We start from the raw sequence: 22,749 nt of genomic DNA on the forward strand, positions 1-22,749 counted from the left end.
AAAATAAAATAAAAAAATGCCGCTAAACGAAACGTAAATCGATAAAACCTTCAGTTCCATTTTGGGAACTCTCTAAAATTGGTAAAACTAAAATAAAGCAAAAACAGATCTCGTCCTACGAGCATTATTATCACAGAACTTTTAGATTCTTTTGTTCGTAGAATCTTTTTGGTCGAGAGCAAGGTGGGGCTGATTGGAAATAGTTCCCTTTTCATAATGGTTTTAAAAGGATCTTAACTTTTCTTTTCATGATTTCATTGTTGGGAAAAGTAATCTTTTCTTTCAAGAGATCTTCATTAGCAAAATATAAAAATTAAATCGATGCATTAAAGTTTCTTCGAGTGAACTTACTATCAGAGAGAATTGCAATCGAATCGAATATTGGGAGAAAAAAATATTACTGCTCTCGTGAGCTGTTTCGTTACTGTTTTTTTTTCTTTAAATACGTTTTCAGTCATATAACATTAATGTTACTAGAACTCCAATCATCCAGCACCTATGGGACAAAGATCATGTTGAAAAATCAGATAATCGGTAGACCTTGGTTGAAAATCGATTGTGTAAGTGTGGTTGTTGTTGTTGTCATAGGCCTTAATATAAAGGCCTATGACATAACATAGGCTTTAACATATGACAAGCCTTAACATATGTTAAGGCCTATGACAACATAGGCCTTAACATAAAGGCCTATGTTGTCATAGGCCTTAAAGGCAAAGTGGGTGATTGTTCTTAGTTTCCAGTGGCACCAGTAATTGTGGTATAAACATTAAATTGCACTTCGTAAAAAGAATGTCAAAACTATCAGAATATGGTAAAATTAATGGGGTCTCTGGCCAACACCTCCTAGAAGAACGAAGGAATCAGCACGGATCAATTTAGTAGTCCGACGTGACGAACATAAACTGCGCAGTCGATGAAAAAGAAGAAAGATGTCACAACGTTTGGGCTACTAAGTTGCGCAGTGGTGGAAAATACGAAAGACGTCATTACGTTTGGACTACTAAAGGATCAAATTTCTTGTTTATGGTAACCCGTGCTAAGGCCTTCTCTTTTCTACGAGGTATTTTTCTGGCTCTTTTGAAATAGACTGAAAGTACAAAAAATTTTGTAGAAGAACTTTGGATTGTAGATAAATTTATTACATTCAAAGTTTCATGATTTTAATGAAACTTGGCAACTAATTCCTAACAAAGAAACAAATTACCAAAGGTAGTCCTTTTTTTATAAGCTTCATTTATTATTCAGTAAGAAAGCTATAATTTTCCCTCTATATTTCTTACAATTAATTCTACACCATTAAAAAAATTTCAGAATCTTTAATTAGTTTTCAAATTAATATAATACCTATGCGTTATTAAAAATGGTTAGGAATTACATTCCTAATATCGATATTTTTCCTCACACCTTAATTAAAACTCAGAATATCCTACTCAAAAGGATTTTTATAGGTTAATTTTTCTTTTCTTGTTCATGAATTTTATTGAATACCTTTTTTTTTCTTTTGCTGGAAAACGCATTAACAAAAAGAGTAATGAAGCTCTATAATTAAAACTTCGTTCTTGTGTTAATGACTTGGAAAGGTTTTCACTTTCTTTATCTTAAAGGTACAGAATGATTGTGCATAGTTTGAGTGGAAAAAAAAACAAACTTATCCATACATATTTTTAAGGTGCAATTAACTTTAGCTTAAGAAAATATTACCTTGACAGCTTTTTTTAAAGCAAATATTTTTCCTATTGCGAGATAAAGAATAAAGTAAGAAAACGTCAAGAACGAAAAACAAAAGTAAAAGGTGTCGTTAAGTTTCCGTTTATTTTTTTCATTTTAAATAGAATAATAAATATCCGTTAAGAAAACCAAAGAGTATCTAAAAAGGCGCTCAAAAGAAGTATTTTATTTTTATCCTTGTTTGATAATTGATTTATATATGTTTCATCTTAAAATTAAAAATAATTATTAATCATCAATAACTATTAAAATTATTTTTTTGCATGGAATTAACTTAGGAGATATAAAATCTATAACTGCTTGCAAAATATCCTAGATTCGCTCTAAAAGTACGCGAGATAAAGTGAAAACGCAAAAAAAAAATTAACAATAAGGGATTAAAACTTTGAATCGTTCTCTGCCTTAACTATTCCGACCATATTGTCCAGACTGCGGCTATTTCCCACATTTTACAGGTCAAAAAACCTAATTCGCAGAAAAAAGCTATGTTTTTTTCAGAAAAAGCACGTTTTTCTGTCTTATTTCGTAACTTAAAATATCATCTCTGCACTAGTTAATCAGCATTTTTGAGATCACCCAATTAAATCATTAAAAATGCTGACCTCAAAACATATCTAATTCCAACCTCTACAGTAAAACCAAACAAGTACCAATTGAAAAGTTAATTTAATGGAATAAATGGTTCTCAGGCCGTACGTAATGTAAATACTTGAAATAATAAATTATAAACATTAATCTTAACTACTAATTCCTAACTATTTGATTGAAATTTAAGTCCAGTTTATTAAGCGCTAATGAAGCGGAAGGTTTGAAGTTATACAACAATTATATCAATAATAATAAGATAAAATATTGAATAAGCAAGTAAAGTTATTTTAAAATATTTTCCGAAATCAATTCTTTGTTTTTACCATTTTAATAAAGTCCTCGAATGGCCTTGTTATATATTTGCCGAAAGTAATTATTTCCTAATACTCTTTAATAAAGCCTTAGCGTATTTTTTCTAAGCTATTTTTGAATTATACGAGAAAGAATGCTAATATTAATGTCTCAAATTTTAAAAAAATTCTTCTTTTTATGAGTTGCAGGAATTTTACGAATTAATTAGGGGGAAAATGGAATGTATAAATTAAGATTGATTGAAATATCAGATTTTTATCGGAATAATTGATTTAGCTACCGCCATTAAATGAGGAATATAACAATATTTTTTAAATATAGTTAAATTAAAATTGTGAATGAATCATATTTTAAATATATTACCAATAAATAAAGTAATATTCATTTATGTAATATTTCACAGAATTGTACGCTTTCGATAAAATTATAGTGTCAGGAACTGCGTGCTTTTTACAAATTTATTAAGAAAAATTAAAAGTATACTTTAATATTAATTAAAGTTATTTATTTTAAACTGGATAAATGTATTTATATGCAGCATATAAATATATTTTTCAATGTTTCCGAAATAAAAGGAAATTTTAATCATATTTTCAATTTACATATATACATAGAGGAGTTTGCCCTTTTGTACGATGACTTCATATGCTTGCAAATTAATTTTAGTAATTCCACGCAGTAATATTCTAAGTATAAAAAAACCATAGTTTTTATCATATTAATTATTTTTTTACATATTTATTGAAACTTTCTATATTAATTTATTCAATTATGAATGTATATAATTTTGATTAAGTTCTCTAACAATTAAAATATCATTTCACTTTTTGTTATGAAAATGAAAGGCGGTATTCTTATAGTTAATAAATATTTCATTAAACCTTATATTGTTCATTAAAATCCAATACTTTTTGTCATCTTTCTAGCAGTAGCACGATTCTATGCGTTAAAATTTTTGTTTGTTGCTAGTAAAAAACTGATCCAGGTGCCACCTTGTATAGAGTAAAGGTTTTACCATCCAAAGAAATTTGTCGAGATCGGAGCATTATTGTAGATAAACCCATTTTTTCACTTCTCGGTGAGGATGCAATTGAAGTTTGAAAACCAAATCACAGATGACACAAATTTCTTTCTGAAAGAACATAAAGAACCCATACGTCGAGCTTTGAGACTAACTTTCTAGGCTTTTCTAAAGATCATAAACGGTAGTATTTGATAAATTTAGTCTCTCAACAATCTCACGAATTGTTATTCTCTGGTTTGCATCAATTAATGCCTTTATTGTGTCTTCATCTGCTTAAACTGACAAGGTGCATCTTCGAGCACTTTAATCGAAATTATGCGAATAAGTTTTGTCACTGGCGTACTGCTAATACATCTTCTCCATAAATGTCGGATAATTTTTTCTTGCTTGGACATTATTTTTATCTTTTCGATAGTAAAAAAGAAAAATATGACGGAAATTCTGTTTTTCATTTTCCATATTTGAAATTGCACCAATCAAAAACTACAGCATAGAATCAATCGAATATTTTCGCGAGCAAGCGCTCCCATATCAGCTGTCAAAATATATAATGATAATGCGAATGAAGTGTAAGGTTGGTTTTGAAAAAACATAATTAATTACTCTGTTGGGAAAAAACAGAATTACTTACTGAGCAACACAATAGCATTTAAGCAGATAAAATAAAGAAAAAAACTTGCTTCAATAAATCAGATCTCGTTCAATTAGAAACTTGTCGGAAATCAAATATCGATAAGTTTCGAAATTCACAGCTACAGTCTAGTTAACAATTTGTAAATGTGTTTCAAACTAAGTATTCAAAAGTATAAAAAAATAGAAATATAAGGATTGAAAATATGCAATAGAGTAAAAGTTAAAAGAAAATTAATAAAAATTTAGCATCATAAATAAAAGAACTCAAATACCATTTATCACACGAATTGGAAAAATTGTAGAAATATTAATAATGATCAAATCTTTATTTTTTACAAATCTCACACGCTTTTATATTATAGTTTTAATTTTAAAGAAAATATTATGAGTATAATAATTGTCTGGTTATTACTTGAATATGCATTATTCTTAACTACATTACGAGTGGAAGAAAAATAGGAGTTTGATCGCTATATTTTTGCGTTATAATCTATTCTAATATCTAAAACACTAATGCCTACGAATGGAGAATTGAACTAAAAACCGGAAACAGTTTGCAAGCTTTGAGCCGCCTGAGATCTCTCTCTATTTAAAAGTTCATTAACTAGAATTTATAAAAGTGAATTCAACTTTTTAGTTAATTCATCACCTCAAATAATTTTTCTTAGTTTCAATTTCTGGTGAATTAATTGACTGAGTCATTTCGAATTTTAAATTTTCTCATTTAAAACTACTCACATAAGAAGAGTGTAAGAATTTGCATACCTTCAAGTTCAGATCTTTTAGATTATTATTAGAATAAATAATGAAAAAAAATATTGCAAACAATTATTTCTTGCGAAGTTCTTTTCTTCAAAGTATTTGAATTAACAAGTTTTATGATCATATGTAAAAATTTTAGATCGCTTCCTCAGCTCAAAAGGTACGAGAAATTTTACATAAAGTGAAATTTACCCACACTGTAAAATATTATTATGCCAAGCGTAATGCTCCTTGAAGATAGAATAAAAATATACAACAAAAAAAATTTTTTTTTTTTTGCTTTTATCGTTTTTGTGGAGTTTTTCAATCTAGCTTTGCCCAGGCTCTAAAATGCAACATTTTTTTTTTAAATTTAGTGATCAGGCCAACCTTCACTTTTAAAGTGTCACAGAAAGTATATAAAAGCCTGCGCAAAAACCTTGTTTCAGTGATGTCCATAAAATCTGAAATAAACCTTGAGACAATGATTTTATCTTAAACTTGCGAACGATTTCTATTCTTAATTTGCGAATGAGGATTCATCCACGATTTCGGAAAGTTTTTCTAGCTTTGGTTAGAAAAGGCAAATTTAATTTCGTTGCAAAAGGGTTGTTTATATAAGCTTATTGCGAGCCTCATAGTGCATATACTAGCTTAGTTAAGTGTCACATTCATTTAAGCCTGCATGGTTTATGTGCTAATCAGTTGAAAACCTCATTCGGCTTTGCGATAAAAGCTGTTGCTGGCATTTTAATCACTCTTACACTGATCAACATTATAGGTTCCAAACTTTAAACCACTCTTTTGCCCGAACTATTGGAACCATATTTTCCAGATTGCGGTTATCCTCATATTTTTAATGTCCAGCATCTGAATCCATCACAACAAATATGTTCCTTCAGAGAAGGTTTGTTTTTAAGTCTCGTTATTTGTAACTTAAAATATCTGTTACTTGATATACTTAACTTAGTATCCTTAGTATAATATTAACTTAGTATACTTAAGGTTAGACCTTCTAACAATTACAATTGATAACTGAAAAATCCAATTCTTAGATCAAAAGTAACTCAGGGGGCGTTTTTCATTGCAAGATCCTATCACTTCATCAGGTACCATATGTGAAAGGATATTTCAACGTAAAATATAGATAATGATATCCCTTAAATTATTAAATCCAGTTTTAAAGGAATAATTTTATAATTATTTTAAATATTTTTAAATTTAAGGAAAAATGTATTTTATTTATTGCTTTTGCTTGACTTCAATGTATCGTTAATTCTGTTAAAATCTATTTCGATTAATCTAAAACACTAATTTGTTCAAAATTTTTGCTTAGTTATACCAAACAACAGGAATTGAACAATACTTGCATATGCTGAGGAACTTCTGATGTGTAGAGGTAAATTCGGGCCACACTACTCGCTCGTATCTTCCTCGGGTGATGTCAATTATAAGATCTTCCAGCTGAGTACCAATATTTGGATCGCTAGTAACAGAAGAGAAGAATTATATAGGTTTTTTTTTTCCAATGTAATTGTTTATTCCATAAAAACGCCATTTATTTATAGATCCAAAAATATAATTTGTATTTATCTCTGAAACATAAAATTAAATAATATTTGAAAAGCTGATTTTAGTTATAATATTAATATACAACTAGCTAAATATCGTTCTTCGTACCGGGTGAAAAAAATAAAAATTTTTAATTTTTTTTAAAGAAATTTTAATTTGATGACGTAGTACGTCTATGCTGAGTTTGCTACAATAGGATACTTGCAAGTGACGTAGTGCGGGTATCTCAATCCTTATTGGTTGTTGAAACGCTTCATTTGTTTACGTTAGCAACTGTTCTTTCCATTCCATTTCGAGTAGGCCAAACCCGTAAAGTATCGATTCTCTTAAGTGGCGCATTCTAAGTTCTTACAAAAAGATTCTCTCAAAAAGAGTTCGATTCATTCCTTTATATTTTTTACTTAACATAAAGCCTGACACAAAGCCATGTAGAACATAAACTAATCATACATCGAAGTTGCCAGATGCACAAAACGCAAATATATCACGGTTACAATGAAATACATAAGCAAATAATAAATCTAAGTTAAGTAAAATATGTAGACGTGAAACAGTTATATTTCAACAAATTCAATGTACGATACGGCGTTGTATTTAATTAATTTCACGTTAATTATCATTCTAACTTTTGTGGAGAAACTGAGTTCAACTTTAACACACCTTTTGGCTTATAAACGATCACCTGGAGCTGACGACATACATTTGCGGGTATTTGTGATGATCTTTTTGAAGTGTAAGTACCCAATTACAGACACTCAGTTTTTAAATTTTTTTTTTGTCGAGAAAAGGAGTTGCAGTTATAAATTAATGGCCAACTCTTTAAATTTTACGGAAATTTCTGCGAGTGCCCTAAGATAAAACATGAGTAAGGAAGCAGTTTTGTCAAATGTTTAAAAGCTCTTCTTCTTCTTCAGGAGCGCAACAGCCCTTTGCAGGCCTTGGCTGCCTCAACAGCACACCTTCTCCAGCTCCCTCTGTCCATGGCAACTCCCCTCCAGTTCTTAAGTTTTAGGACTTTGAGGTCGTTTTCGGTGTCGTTGAGCCATCGAGTACCTCTAGAGCGGGACCCCTGAGGGTTCTTGAAGGTGGCAATTTTTACAGGGCTATCTTCAGAGCCTCTTCATATATGGCCGAGCCATCTAAGTCGGTTGCTTCGGATTATCTGCATAATTTGAGGATGTTTATAGAGCCCATAAAGTTCAAAGCTGTACCGTGTTCGCCAACATCCCCCCTCTGGTATGGCACCAAAGATAGTTCTAAGTATCTTTCTTTCAAACGTTTCTATCGGGCGTTGGACGTCAAGGTTTAAAGTCCAGGTTTCGTTTCCGTATAGCAAGACAGGCAGAATGAGTGTCTTATAAAATTTTAGTTTTGTCTATCGGCTAATAAAATTCGATCTTAGTTGACTTTGAAAGCTCACGTTCATTAAAAACTATATATCAGAGATAAAAAAAATAATTAAATCAAAAAATTCGAAATAACCAAATAAAACTGATGATAGCCGAATGTCTGAAATACGAGTAGCACTTCAAATAGTGAACATCATAATCCTAGATAATAAATCCTTACCCAAATTTAGCAAAACTGGTCCAATGCATCATAGTCACTTCTGATAAGGCCACTTCGTCTGCTGTATAGTTATTTGTGAAATGGGCAAGATTTGTTACTAATGGTGCTCCAAAAACATAGGATAAGTCTTCACCTGAGAGACAACCCAATCTTTGCAAGTAATCCCCTTCCTCAGTCTGATGTGTGAAAACATAAAAGTATGTCTTTTTGGGCATGAAGAAAACTGGATTGTGAAGAGGGGTGTTGGTGGGAAAATTAGGGTTGCTATGCAACATTCCAGTCGTGATAACGGGGGAGAGAACTGTAGCATCACTCAAGGCTTCCACTGTCCCCCTAAAGATGTCTGTAGTATGAAGGTGAGGCACAGACCAGTCCATATACTCGTTGACGATTGTTAGAAAAATCTGCAAATTATAAATGTGCATGCGTATAAGGAATGGAAATGAAAAAAAAGAAAGAAAAGTTTCTACTAAAATACTGATATTTCAAAATTTACACCATTCTTAAAAACTGCAGACATGACTTTTATTAATGCTTGATTGACATTTTCAAGATTCTTAAATTTAAATAGGGTAGATTAAGACAAGGTAAAATTAGATACAATGACAATTTTTGAAAGATGTGTTACAAATTTTGTAGCTTCTACATTAAAATAAAAACACTATTATTAATTTTAATAAGTAGAGTAAAGCTATTTTTTATCTAAAGTTACACGTGTTTCAATATGAAACACTTGAGATTTCTTTCGAACTATGAAACAGAATTTTCGAAATGCATGAATCACATTTGTCATACTAATAAATTAGCAATGCAATACTGTTTTTATCAACATCAACTGAGGATTGAAGAACCTCCTGCTTCTTACTTCCGATTAATAATTGCAGAATTTTCTCGATAAACATACATTAGAAAAATAAACAAAGAATAATTAAAATCATTAAACAAAATTTTATAAATGTGTGAGTCATATTTATCAGTCTAATAAATTAGCAATGTAATACTGTTCTTATTAACATCAACTGAAGATCGAAGAACCTCCTGCTTCTTACTTCTGAATACTATTTGCAGCCTTTTCTCATGGTAAAAAATTAGAAAGCATAAACGAAGAATAATTAAGAAAATTAAAGAAAAGTTTATAAATATGGTGTCACATTTCTCACACTAATTAATTAGCAATGGGATATTGTTTTCATTAACATTAACTGAGGATTGAAGAGCCTCTTATTTTATTGCATCCGATTAACATTTTCTCGGTGAACATAAATTAGAAAAATAAATATGTTAGAAAAAAATACGTATAATTAGCATGGTGATTTTTTTCATTAACTTACATATTACTCTTCAAAATTCTAACTTCATGTGGCAAGCGTATGAACATTCTTTATATAGATTTATTTTGATTTCAATACATCACTATTTAAGCCTCTGTTGCTTATATAACTATTTTTTACGAAATCAATCACTTTTTAAAAATTAATATTTGCTTTGCGAAAAAGAAAAATGAAAACAGTCAACAGCATCTAGCTGATTTCCAAGACATCTGCAAGAAGGCAACCTAATTGGAATTCTAAATTTTTAAATAAATAAAGAGAACTAAAGAATGCTAATGTATTGAATTTCAATGACAAGATTGGAAAGATTGAGTGAGCATTTCATATTACTTCACAGGAAAGCACCCATTACCAGAACTTAATGAAAATCGATAACGAAGCCATTATCAAGTATTTATAATATAATAATTTATTTAAATTATCTTTGAATTGGCATCGAAAAGGACTAACAAAGATTTATTACTGTTTTAGTGAATTTGATTTTTAAGAAATATATTAAAATAAGGAGATCAAAAAAAGCTTCGAAAAATTGTTTAATGATATTTTTTTCATTGTGATGTTTGAAAACTTTTAAGGCGATTTTTATTTTCATTAAAAATATTATAAGATAATCATAGTTTATACTTAGTCACAAGTTAGTAAAATATAAATAATCAGCAAATGTGAAGAAAAATTAACAAAATTTACAGAAATTACTATTTTTGTATTATAATATATATTTATTTTAAAAAATTTCTTACTGCCCTTAAAATAATTTTCAATGTATAAATTACTAAAATGAGAAAATATAAATTAAAAGTTTAATAACTTATTGTAATATATATTCATGGTAAAAAATCTGTATAACTCTTTAAATTATTTTCAAACAATAAATTAGTAAATTAAGGAAACAAAAAATTTAAAAAAAATATTAAATCAAAAATTAAATTATATTTTAAAAGTTTTTAGGATGTTGCTTTTTTTCAAACAATCGAGGCTGCCAAACTTATAACTGCCATATAAATGGCATTTTGTTGCCTAAATGCAATTATTTCTATAAAATGAATATATTTAAAAACAGCAATTTAATAAAAAACATTGTATGATATATAGTATATTTAGCAATAATGGATTTGCTTATAATTCAATACATACATGAAGGCATACAAAGATTTAAGTCTAAGTTTATGTAGCAATATAATCGTACGAAATAACATGTCATAGGCATTTAAGAAATTGCATTGAATTTTAAAAATTTAATGTGCTTCATTTGATAAAATGTACTATTCTAAACTTAGCTTTGTCGTAAATTCCTTGGTTTCGGTTTGGTTGTTAACGTAACTTTCATTTAAACATAAAAGTCTATTACCGACCGTATGGAATTCATCCTCAACAATCATTCAAAAGCTATACTTTTCAAACTACACTAGCACAATATAGTTCGGGAACAGATCACGATAGAAATTACAAGGCCTTCGCATCATACACCCCAACCACCCAACTATGCACAGGCAGTTTTAGATTTAAAACCAACGAGGATATTACAGTTCATTCCGAGCCATTTAAATACGATCAAAGAAAATGTGCAATGTGATTAAACACCCAACTTTTAGCACGAGGAATTAAAAATCGGCCCAAACACAGACTGTACCCTCAATATCGACTAGACGACTTACCGTATAACGTAAGTTTACGAAAGAGTTAAAAAATTTCTGTTATTTTTTTTTTAAATCTGGGAATACGGTTGTATGCATGTACTGGCAAAAAAGGAAAAAATTTCATTAGCATTTTCATTTATTTGCCAGCTTTTTGTTTCAAAAAAACTATGTTTGAAATTTGCATGCCTGGCAACAAAATAATAAATGAAAAAATTTTTTCAAAACCATCTTCCTTACCTGTTGCAAGTGATGCGTAAATAAATTCCTGACCATTGTCCGTATTATTCTATCCCTTCTGTGAGTATTTATTCCCTTTATTTCCTCGACAGCTGAGAACATGAAAAAAGACTCCACTTTCGTCGTTCCAAGCATCAAATCATGCCTGAGAAATAGGTCTGGTTTGGTTTCCATCAAATACACGGGATCACGTGGGAGTACTATTCCATCTACAGTGGGTCCGAAAGCACTTAAGTGGTCAGGAGCTGGAATGTCCACTGACATTATTTCTTCTAACTGTCTTTTGCGGAGGCATTCAATGAGGGTCATACTGTCCTGCATTGAGCAATTTAATGCCTGCGCCAGCCTTCTCGTGTGATCGACGGCATCTTTCGCTATAGCCCACGGACATAATGCAGACCCACTTTGAAGAATGACACGTTGGAATAATCCTAGTAAATATATTTAGTTTCATGGAATTAAATATAGGGTTACAATTTTTAAAATCATATTAAAATAAATAAGGTATTCTCAGATTCAGAAATTTATCATAAAAAAATTTAGTTTTTTTTCATTTGTAATTATACTTCAGTATTTTAAATATTTTATTACTATTAAACTGTAAAAAACTCCAGACAAAATTATTGTAACAAAATTATGGTATTTGCACTCAGGATGTCGGTATTTTTAAATTCGTAAAATCCGTTTTTACCGGAACATAATATGGAACAAAAATTCTGAAGTACCGCATTTTTCACAGCAGTAATTATCGTAAAGTCACTGAATCATCTCTAATTAAATAAATGAAACTATAAAAATTAAGATATAATATTTTACGGTAAAATGGAATTTACGGATAACGCAGCCCAGTTACCGGTACAATATACAATAATTTTAATGTTATTGAACCATAATTTTTACAATGCGTATTATTGTTGTATATTTCGAATGTTATTCAATATTGGTTTATATTTCATTTAAATTTTAAGCTACTTATTATTTATGTAGCGTTCATAGAATTTTTTTAAAAAACAATTATTAATTTTAGTGCGCTGAACTTTTATATGAAAATCACCGAAAACAAGCATATACTTACTGAATATTCTTTTAAAAACTATGTAAAATAGTTTTTTGTAAAGGATTAATATTACGTTAAATAGAAGTAAAATAAGTAGGACAGTTCTAAAAATTGAGAACAAAATTTTTACTTACACGAACGTTCTGTCTGAAATAAAATTTTAATATAAGTCACAAATTGTAACTAGTGTCATAAAAATAAGCATAAAAGATTTACTAGCATAAAAATTTCAAAATCCGTTAAATTATAATATGTAATATACCAAGTTTTGAAACAAAGCTCAAAGCAATAATATTGTTTTGAAATAGAGTATGGTATGAAGATTTGATTTTGAACTTTTAATTTTTTCCTAGGAATTTTAACAAAGTCACACTGATTAAACTAAATAATGACTGTTCTTAACACCTCTAAACCTATTCCTGAAATGTTTCCAAACATGATCTGCATTAGTTTTTGGAAAATTGTACTTCAAACCCATAGAAAGCAGTCAAATGTGCCCCATGACTGCAGTTCAGTTGACTGAGTTTAAACTATTGAGTGTTTTTACACATTTATACGGTAAACTAGGTAGTTGATAGTTAGTACCGTATATTATTATTACATGAATGACTCTTATGAAAAGTCGGCATATTATTTTGGAATAAAATTAATTTTAGTTTTAATAAAAACATTGCTTTTCAGATCATAAAGTATTAAACTGAAAATACTATTCATGTTTAAAAAAAATATTTGCAATTTTTAATGAGTTATTTTTTAATAATTTTAGCAATTAAAATGAACTTTTAAAAAGCATTTATTTAAAAATAATTGCCTTAGAAAATAAATGAGTTGTAACTAACTTATAAACAACAACTATTTTTAACACATGTAATTGCGAGGAAAGAAAGAATACAATTTTAACAACATTCTCAACTTTTACAAGAAAAAAGACGTTTATAGTATTAATATTTAAAGAAAGTCAATAATATATATCATTTATAAATTTATTTCCAATGAGCTGCACAATCGGTCTTGCCGATGAGCAGACCTAGTGTGTTCTCCAGAGGTGGTATCCACTCTTTCAGGACCACGACAATGGGTGAGATACCGTTGGTCATGTTAATTTGGACGTCTAGTTTCTGCCACACTAGATGGCAGCACCGAGACTCTAATATAAATTTGTGTTAAAAACATTTCTCAGATAATAACAGTTAAAATGTATCTTTACCTTTGGCCATTGGGGAGAGCATAAGTAAATTTATACAAGCAGCGCCATGACCCTGCCCAAAGACAGTGACGTTGTTAGGATCTCCTCCAAATTCAGCAATGTTATCTTGTATCCAATGTAAAGCTGCCACTTGATCCATTAAACCATAGTTACCTCTTGCAGAACGATCAACTGCAGGCAAGAATCCTACAATTTTAAGAATTATATCACGTAATGTATGCACGTTGTATCTAAAGCACAGATAATTATGATATTTAATTCGCAGACTTTACTTTTTAAATACCAAACTATAATGAAAATAGTTTTTGTTTTTATTTATACATAAACACCACACCGTAATAAAAAGGATTTTTAAATTTTACGAAACTTTCTTTGTTTTTGTCGAAACCGCTTCCTGGAATATGCTGCGAGCAAATATTTCGTCAACGTGACGAAATAACTGTCATCCCTTCTTCGATGAAAAACATTTCGTCAAAATTGAAGAAAGATTTCGTCATGCTATCTTTTCCATAAAAAAAATCTCGAAGCGCTTAATGTATCTAACTTTTCTAATAACCATTTCATCGGGGGTACTGTAAGGTGGAATCAGTGTCTCCCAAATATCGTAAGAGGGACTGACAGAACAGAGAGATAAATGCCACAAATGCCCGAAGCGGGATTCTAACCTGCTATCTTCTTAGTACGAGATCAACGCACTTAACAGCCATACAGGCTGACCGTTTTCTCTCGTCTATATTTTCTATTGTCTAGCCACATTTTAGTTTAGTCATTCTAGTTAAAAATCTCCCACAATTCATTGAAATGAGGTTTCGTGCTGCGGAAACATTTTCGTCATATATTTGAGAGTTCTAGTTTCGTCACAAATCACGTTATTTTGTGACGAAACGATTCTCAAAATTAATGAAATACAGCTAAAAAATTGCTAAATCGTCAAAAGTGTGAATTTTGGTTTTGGTTTGGTTTTTGTTTCTGAGAGTGTATAGAATTTTTCTAACAAATTTTGTTAATAAAAATTGTGAGATCACATTACGAATAAAGCAAAGAATCTATTAATTGTGTATACTGTCGTATAATGTAAAAGAGAAGAAATATTTAATTAAAACCTCTATTTTGAAAAAAAAAATATGTTGGCAATCACTTTTCTTGAATTATATTGAATTTCCTTTAATGAGTTGATGATTTTTCAGATAATTTGTACAGAATATATACAGCTAAAAGATAATTATGTAAAATAGCTGAAATGTTCTAGATACTTCATAACCTTGAAAATATTTAATGCAAACATTTACTTTAGCTCACTGTATTATTATTAGATCGTTGATCTAGAAATACTTTGCATAACGTAGCTTTATTGAAATTAGTTAACGAATGTTTTATAAAACTTTTAATGGAGCCAAAGGGTTTTGATTTCATTAAAATAAAATGATTTCGGTTCAACGTAACAAATTAAAAATTTAAATTCGTGTTTTAATTGCTTTAAATAATTTTTAAGAGATTTTATTATCCTTTTTATTTCATAATTGTTTTTTTTTGTTTTTTTTTTTCATTTTTGAAATTTTTTTTATAAAATTTCAAAATTTTTTTCATAATAACATATTATAATAAAAGTTATAGTAAACCTTACAATCTTATGATAATGCATGCTATAATTCTTACATGCTTTATAATTTTATAACTATAATCTTTTTCTTGTAAAAATTGTAGTTTCGAAAATAAAGAAAAATAAAAAATTTAACAACTTCTTTGATGAAAAATAAAATTTAAAAAAATAAAAAAATTTTTTTTTTCTATTTGTCAATTCAAAATTTACAAAATGAAAAGAAATAATACTTACAAGATTTTATGACTCTAATAATAGTTAAAGTAATATTCTTTTATATTGAAATTAATTTATACATAAAAAATTAAAAAGTCGTTCTGGTGTTTTTTTCCCTATGGGTATTTCAAATCATATGATATACCTTTTTACGATGTCTATAAAAACGCATTAAATAACTGTAACATTGATATATATATATATATATATATATATATATATATATATATATATATATATATATATATATATATATATATATATATATATATATATATATTGATCAAGTGTTATTCATTGGAAAATTTTATTCATGAAAATATTATTTCATTGCCATCCTTGTTTAAAAAAGCAAGTTTGAACAAAAATGACAAAAAGTCCAATCCCATGTACGATTGACCTTTGATTGGCAAGAAAGTGAAATTGGAAATTAATTTTATATTAGCCATCCGAATGTTATATCCTCTTCGGAAAACATTGTACGTTTATTTTTCTTGATATTGCTTTGCGGAAATTCCTTCCCAATTGAAGCTTTCTTTTCTCTATTGTCTCTCTCTAGGTAATAACTTTTGATATTATTTCCCTAGACTGCTTTAGATCTTGACATACAGATTCTCATCCTTCCAATGTAATGATAAGTAATTGATGTCAGAAAGCAAACAATATAAGTCATCTCGGAAAACACTATCTTGTAAGAAGGTCCCAATACATGTTGTAATTAATTGCTGATGAAAGGAATGGTATAAGATTGCTTTCAACTACTCATTTTATAAGACTATTTTTGGCAAATATATAACTTCAAGTTTAAATCAGCGGGATGAATTCTTCAGTAACAGCTTTAATGACTTATATTTTTCTTTAATAACTTCTATTCCAAAATTTTTAGTTTAAAATAAGCGTATAAACGCCTTCTTGATTAATATCTTTCATTCTTCTTCAAAAGTATTTATTCTTCTTTAATGACTTCTATTCAAAATGAAATGCTAATGAAAGGAATGGTATAAGATTGCTTTCAACTACTCATTTTATAAGACTATTTTTGGCAAATATAACTTCGAGTTTAAATCAGCGGGATAAATTCTTCAATAACAGCTTTAATGACTTCTATTTTTATTTAATAACTTTTATTCCGAAGTTTTAAATTTAAAATAAGTGTACAAACGCTTTTTTTAGTATTTTTTATTCTTCTTTAAAAGTATATATTCTTCTTAATTCTTCTTTCCTATTTAAATTAAACTTTTACTTAAAAGAAGTGGAACGTGTTAATATCTTATTTCTAACAAACTGACTAATTGAAACACTATTTAACTTTAATTAATACTTATATTGAAAAAAAAATTCAAAGGGGAAAGAGCGTTTGCCTCCCAATGAGATGAAAAAGGATGGAATAGCAGCATTTGTACCAACCAGCAAACACTAAAGTGTTTGCTGGTTGGTACAAATGCTGCTATTTACTCGCACTGCCCACAATGCTGCCTTAAAATATCCTCAGTAATAGACAAATCAATGGTTAGAATCCTTTACATCGGTCTAGCAATGGGAGGTTTTGGAATTTTACCCTCCACGTAACGAAAATGCGAGTTAGTCCCATGGAAAAGCTCGTCACGAAAGCGAGTATGTTCCAGGAGTTCCCTTGTCTTCTGGATTGCGTTTAAAATTACAAGGCTACGGAGTTGATAACATAAATTCAGAATCTGCTATTCAATACTAATTATTAAATAAAATAAATTGTAAAAAATACTGCAAAAATATAAAAATGAAATAAGATGCCGTAATCTCATCAATAAATTGGCCATTAAAATAACTGAATATGTTCATTGAAACAGTTACAATTGAAAAAGTGTAAGGTTTCCATCTGAAGTCGTTTTGAGGTTAACAGGAAGCGGAACCTATCAAAAATAAATTCATCATTAAACTTCAATTTCAATCTCATTTTTACCCTATAAAATCAACCTCATATACACAGAAGAGCCATTACATTATGACCACGGAACAATGCTTTCATGGGGCACATCAGGACCCATAATCCTCATAGAACAATCCCTGACGTCTGTAAGCTACTTGAACATAGTTGCAGACTAGGTTCACCCCTTCAGGGCAACAGTTTTTCCTGCGGTGGATGGTGTTTGCCAACAGGATAATGCACCATGTTATAAGGGTCGAATCGTCATGGATTGGTTCGAGTAACATTCCAGTGACTTTCAAGTCATGTCTTGGCCCCCAAATTCACCTGAACTTAATCCAATAGAGCATTTGTGGTCCTACTTGGAAAACCAAATTCGTGCTGCCTCGTGACCCCCTCGCAATGTGAGGGAATTGCAGGACCAGTTGGTGAGCGCTTGGTACCAGATACCTTAGACTACCTATCAGCTCCTTGTGGAATCAATGCCACGGCGGATGCTAGCAGTTTTGAGGGCTAAATGTGGTCCTACATGTTATTAGCAGGGTGGTCATAATGTAAAGGCTCTTCGGTGTATATCTCAGCAAAACTTTTGGTTACAGTCGAGTGAATTCATACCTCAAGTATACTTATTTGCTAGTTAGTTGCTCTAAAGTATATCTTTATCATCTTCAAAACAACCTTAAGTGTGCTCAGGCACCTAGATTATATACCTTGGGAAGTTTGAAATAAACTTCAAATAATACTCAAAAACACCTCAAATTTTGGTAGGAGTCGCTGGATAAGGGGAGCCGCAAAATCTCTTTACTATGAAATATAAGATATAATATAGTCTAACGTGTTATAATGGATGCGTTGATTACCCAGATAAGAACAAGTGGTTCTATGTGTAGTGGTGATTACAAATCCATTTATTTAAATATAAATTTTTGAGTGTGTGTAAAAAGTACAGATACGAACCTAAGACGCCAAGCCTGTAGTTGATAGTAACCACCACAACATTGCCGTAACTGGCTAAGACACGCCCATCATATGGATTTCCAGCGTTCCATTCATAAGATTCACCATGAATAAAGACCATAACAGGAAGTTGCAGTGGTTGACGTCCAACTAAAAAGAGAAATATTGATATTATTATTTATAGAATAAGATCATATGCAACGTTTAGAGATGAATAAACTTAAAGTTTATTAATTTTTATTTTAGTAAATTATAAAACGTAAACAGATGGCAGTTAACTTTAACTAAACATTTGTAGTGTAAAAGACTAAACTGATGATGTTTTTCATGTTAGTTCACAATTCAAATGCTAAACATGTTTGAATCATAACTTTTTTTGTCCGTCTATATAAAAACTCCTCTCGCCAGTAAGTTGGAAAAGTAGCTGTGAATATGGTTGCGAGGTTTGACTATTTCAAGAAGGGATATTAGGTCTACATTTAAATCTGGTTTTGGGTTTGGGTCAACATGGGAAAGGGAATCAGGTGGAAAAGAAGCTCTCTTCTTGGAAATGCGCTATTTCTTGTTTTTGAAGCAGTAGACAAAATTAAATTCGTGGGAAAAGGGAGTTCTTACTATGGACATACTATATAATGCAAATTAATCACATACAAGATGTAATCATAGGAAACATAGTTAAAGGGAGATTAAGAAAATACTCTACAATTATTTATGAAATAGTTTCTAAATAGAACTGCGCAGTATCCAAACAATTGGAAGATTTAGTACAAAATAAATAAATAGTTAAGAAGTTTTCCATTTTATCATGTGAAAAAAATTTTAATGTTGTTTAAGAAGATTACTAAAGCTATAAATAGTTAAGAATCCAGTTACTCAAGTTTTATAATTATAAAAGGAAGTAGTTACTTTTATATACTTTTATATACATTTAAATCAGTATGTATGCATTTTAGCAGTAAAGGTTTCATTATGAGTATGAAAACAATACTGATTTAAAACAATAACAAATATAAAAAAACGTGTCAAAAACATAAGAATCAAGTTAAATATAAAAATCATAATAAATGTAAAAATCATAATAAATGTAAAAATCATAATAAAAAAAGAGCATTTTCTGCACATAAAAAACCCTCTAAGCTTTCTTCTGCATAAGATTGATTAAAGCACATATTTTTGAGAACAATTGTTAACTATATATTTGAATATTTAGTTAGCTAATTTAAATTTTAAATGTTATTTTTTTCATTTTTATGTATTTAGTTTTTTTATATTTTGAAGATGAATACATGCTAAATACATTTTATTCGAAAATTATAACTTATTTTTATATTCACTCAACTAAAATTCTATTTACTCAAAGAAAAATTTGTTATGATAAATACGTAAAAACTTCTTTTAAGTAAAGTTTATTAAAATATAGATATAAAACTATCGTTATTCAAAATACTTTCTTTTATATTTTGGATGATATTGCTTTATTTTTAAACGTTAAAACAAGTCTGTGATATTTGTGACCTTTAAAAGTATTAAATGTTAAGTTTTTTTTTAGAATAATCATAAACTTTAACGTAAATAATGAGCTCAGATACGTTTATTTGACAAAGCAAAATTTAAGACTTAAAAAATTTATTAAACTGTTTAAGAAGGAAAGCAATTACTGCTGGCTATAAAAAATTGGCTGAAAATATAGAAACAATAAATGAATCATAAAGAAAGCATTGTCTTTCAATTAATTTATGTAATATATAAAATGGCTATCAATTATTTTTCCATAATATGATCAATAATCATTATTACCAATTTTGTATTAGCTAATAACAAGGACTGATTTTATTTGTGAAGAGCAAGGTTAATTTATAAAAACGTAAGCAAGAATTTTTAGATAGCTAAAAAAATAGTTAATTTTCTCTTTGTTTTCTTACAGAGATTTTACTAGTTACATAAATTATACAACGAAAAAATGCTTTTCTAAGCTTAGCTTATAATAACAGTTTATTTTTTTTCCATCTTCATAAATTTTAACACATTATTTAGGACTTGTAAATCTAATAAATTATGTTTTGACTAGGTAATGTTTAATGTTTATAATTTTATGGAAATAAAATGTTTTTCATTTCATATGATCTCAAAAATATTAATAAAAAATATTATTTATTATGCAAAACATAAATCTGTAACACTGTAGTTTATTTAAAAGAAATTAATATATTTTTTTATATTTTTCGAAAACTGATTGCTCTTTAAAAATTAATTATAATGTTATTAAATGTCAGATCACTCAATTGTGAATTTTTAGCTTTTTTCAGTCTATTTAAATTAATATACAAGCATATACATGTAATGCTATGATTTTATTAAACTTTTTTGTGTCGGTTAAATTTATTTATAGCAAGTTAAAACGTAATTTTATTTAATTTAAGGAATTCGTTTCCAAGGGTATGTAATTAAGTGAATATGGACAACATTTCATATGAAGTTTTTCCATTTATATCTAAACAATATTTGTTGTAATGCACATGATTTTTTCTAAATTCCAAGCCAATCATCGAATTTTGTACCTCATTTGCATTACAATATTCTACTCTATTTGAAATATTATATGCTCTTGAATAAAATGCTTTTTTCTTACTTATTGTGGGGAGTGAGTTACAGACAATGTCAACCGTCGTCTATGAAAAGGTACCCCATCATAGTATTAAGTTAACATTTCTTATATACTAGTGAATTGTTATTGGAATTTTGTAGTGGTAGATACGCTACAGTACTCCCCTACCAGAATTATATCTGTGATATAAATTCGATGAACGGATACCACTAGTTGATTTAATGCTATTTTTTTGTGAGAAGCCGCGAGAGCTGTATTAAGATCACCGTACTTTTTGAGTAATGATCGTGAGAGGTGTATTAAATTCACCGTCGTGGTCGCACCTTTGTTGCCTTAAGCAGTCGAGTGTATACGTTGCACGTGCGAGACTGAGTAACAACAGCGTAAGGATGTGGACGATGTAGCAGTCACAAGTAGCAAGTTAACTTTTCAATGTTGACCATTCATCGAAGTAGGTGTTACTGTCTATGTAGGCGTATGCATATCGAAGTGGGCGTTTCTGCCAACGCAAGCGTGCTCACATCCCGTCCGAAGGTCACCAATGTGGGGCGAGTTGTTATCGACCATGTCAACCTTCATCTATGAAGAGGTACCCCCTTTATTAATAGTTTCATGTAATTCAATGTGGGAATGAGGAGTAATCGACAATGTCAACCGTCATCTATGAAAAGGTACCCCTTCATAGAATTGAGTTAGCATGTCTTATATACTAGTGAATTGTAATTGTAATTTTGTAGTGGTAGATATGCTATAGTATGAAAAATATAAAAAATAATATTGTTATAACTTGAATACAATTAAAAACAGTAAACTGAATTCCAATTTCTGTGTGTTGATTAATGTTCACATATAACACTTAATATTTATTTAATAATTTCTTTTAGTTTACCTATCATAATTATCAAGAAATACTAAGGTATTTCTAATTTTTAAAATACACAATATATTGAAAATTTCAAATTTTATATAAAATTTTAAACAGTTAAGTAAAGTCACAAACTAATATCAGAAAATTTATCAGGTATTAAGCAATTCTTCATATTTTTTAAGGAAAAGTTTTAGGCTTTTGTATTCAAATTTATTTCTCTTACTCAAATCAGATAACAAATGCTTGTTCAAATATCAAACCAATAATTTTAGGATTCTTCTCTACACTATTGGAATATATAAAGTCTTGACTGAATTTAATATTAATAATGAATGATAATACTTTTTTGTAAGGGATATTAATATTTGCCAAATATTGTGTTAAAAAAATCAAATAATAATTGCATCTGCAAAAAACTTCTTTAATGAAAATTTAATTTCAATAAGAAATTATTTTAGTTTTGCTTAGGTTTGTTTGATTTATAAACTGAAGTTTAGTTTTAATGTTAAACAAAATATTTTGAAAACATTAACATACTATTTGTAAATAAATTATGCAGTATCGCATTATATACTGAGAAAAAGGTATGGTTAAAAGTATCCGAATAGTAACATTTACAGTATTTCTGTCTCTATGGGAATGCTAAAAAGCTTGGTAATTTTTATCGAAGTGCTTTGGTAAAATTAACTATGAAATATGGTTTTATGAATAATCCAATTATGGGTGATATATGGTTAATGGGTGATAAAATTTGGTAAAACTTGGTAATTTTATCAAAATACCTTAGTAAAGAAATTTATTCGGTTAAATTTACTTTTCAGTTTTGTATTTTTTACTAAATGTGTAGTAAAAAGAACCATAAGTTTGAAAACTAGAATTACCGGCATACTCTTAACATTTGAACGGAAAAATTACCAATTGGCGTGGTTTAAATACCGTATATTTCGGTTTAATTTATCGGATT

General features: G+C 29.0%; 1 protein-coding gene across 1 annotated transcript in view; it reads right to left on the reverse strand.

Moving 5' to 3' along the window:
• Positions 1-22,749, reverse strand: part of LOC107453691 (neuroligin-4, X-linked) — an 80,452-nt gene that overhangs the window by 11,456 nt on the left and 46,247 nt on the right. Inside the window, exons 2-6 of the mRNA XM_043039509.3 lie at positions 18,313-18,462; positions 13,637-13,822; positions 11,373-11,803; positions 8,168-8,571; positions 6,397-6,512 (exon numbers count right to left, since the gene is read on the reverse strand). Of these exons, the coding sequence (XP_042895443.1) occupies positions 6,397-6,512; positions 8,168-8,571; positions 11,373-11,803; positions 13,637-13,822; positions 18,313-18,462 (1,287 nt within the window). The remainder of the gene's footprint in view (positions 1-6,396; positions 6,513-8,167; positions 8,572-11,372; positions 11,804-13,636; positions 13,823-18,312; positions 18,463-22,749) is intronic.

Source organism: Parasteatoda tepidariorum, chromosome 2, assembly GCF_982258835.1.
Source record: "Parasteatoda tepidariorum strain Cologne lab strain chromosome 2, Ptep-v5.0, whole genome shotgun sequence".
Taxonomy (NCBI): Eukaryota; Metazoa; Arthropoda; class Arachnida; order Araneae; family Theridiidae; genus Parasteatoda; species Parasteatoda tepidariorum.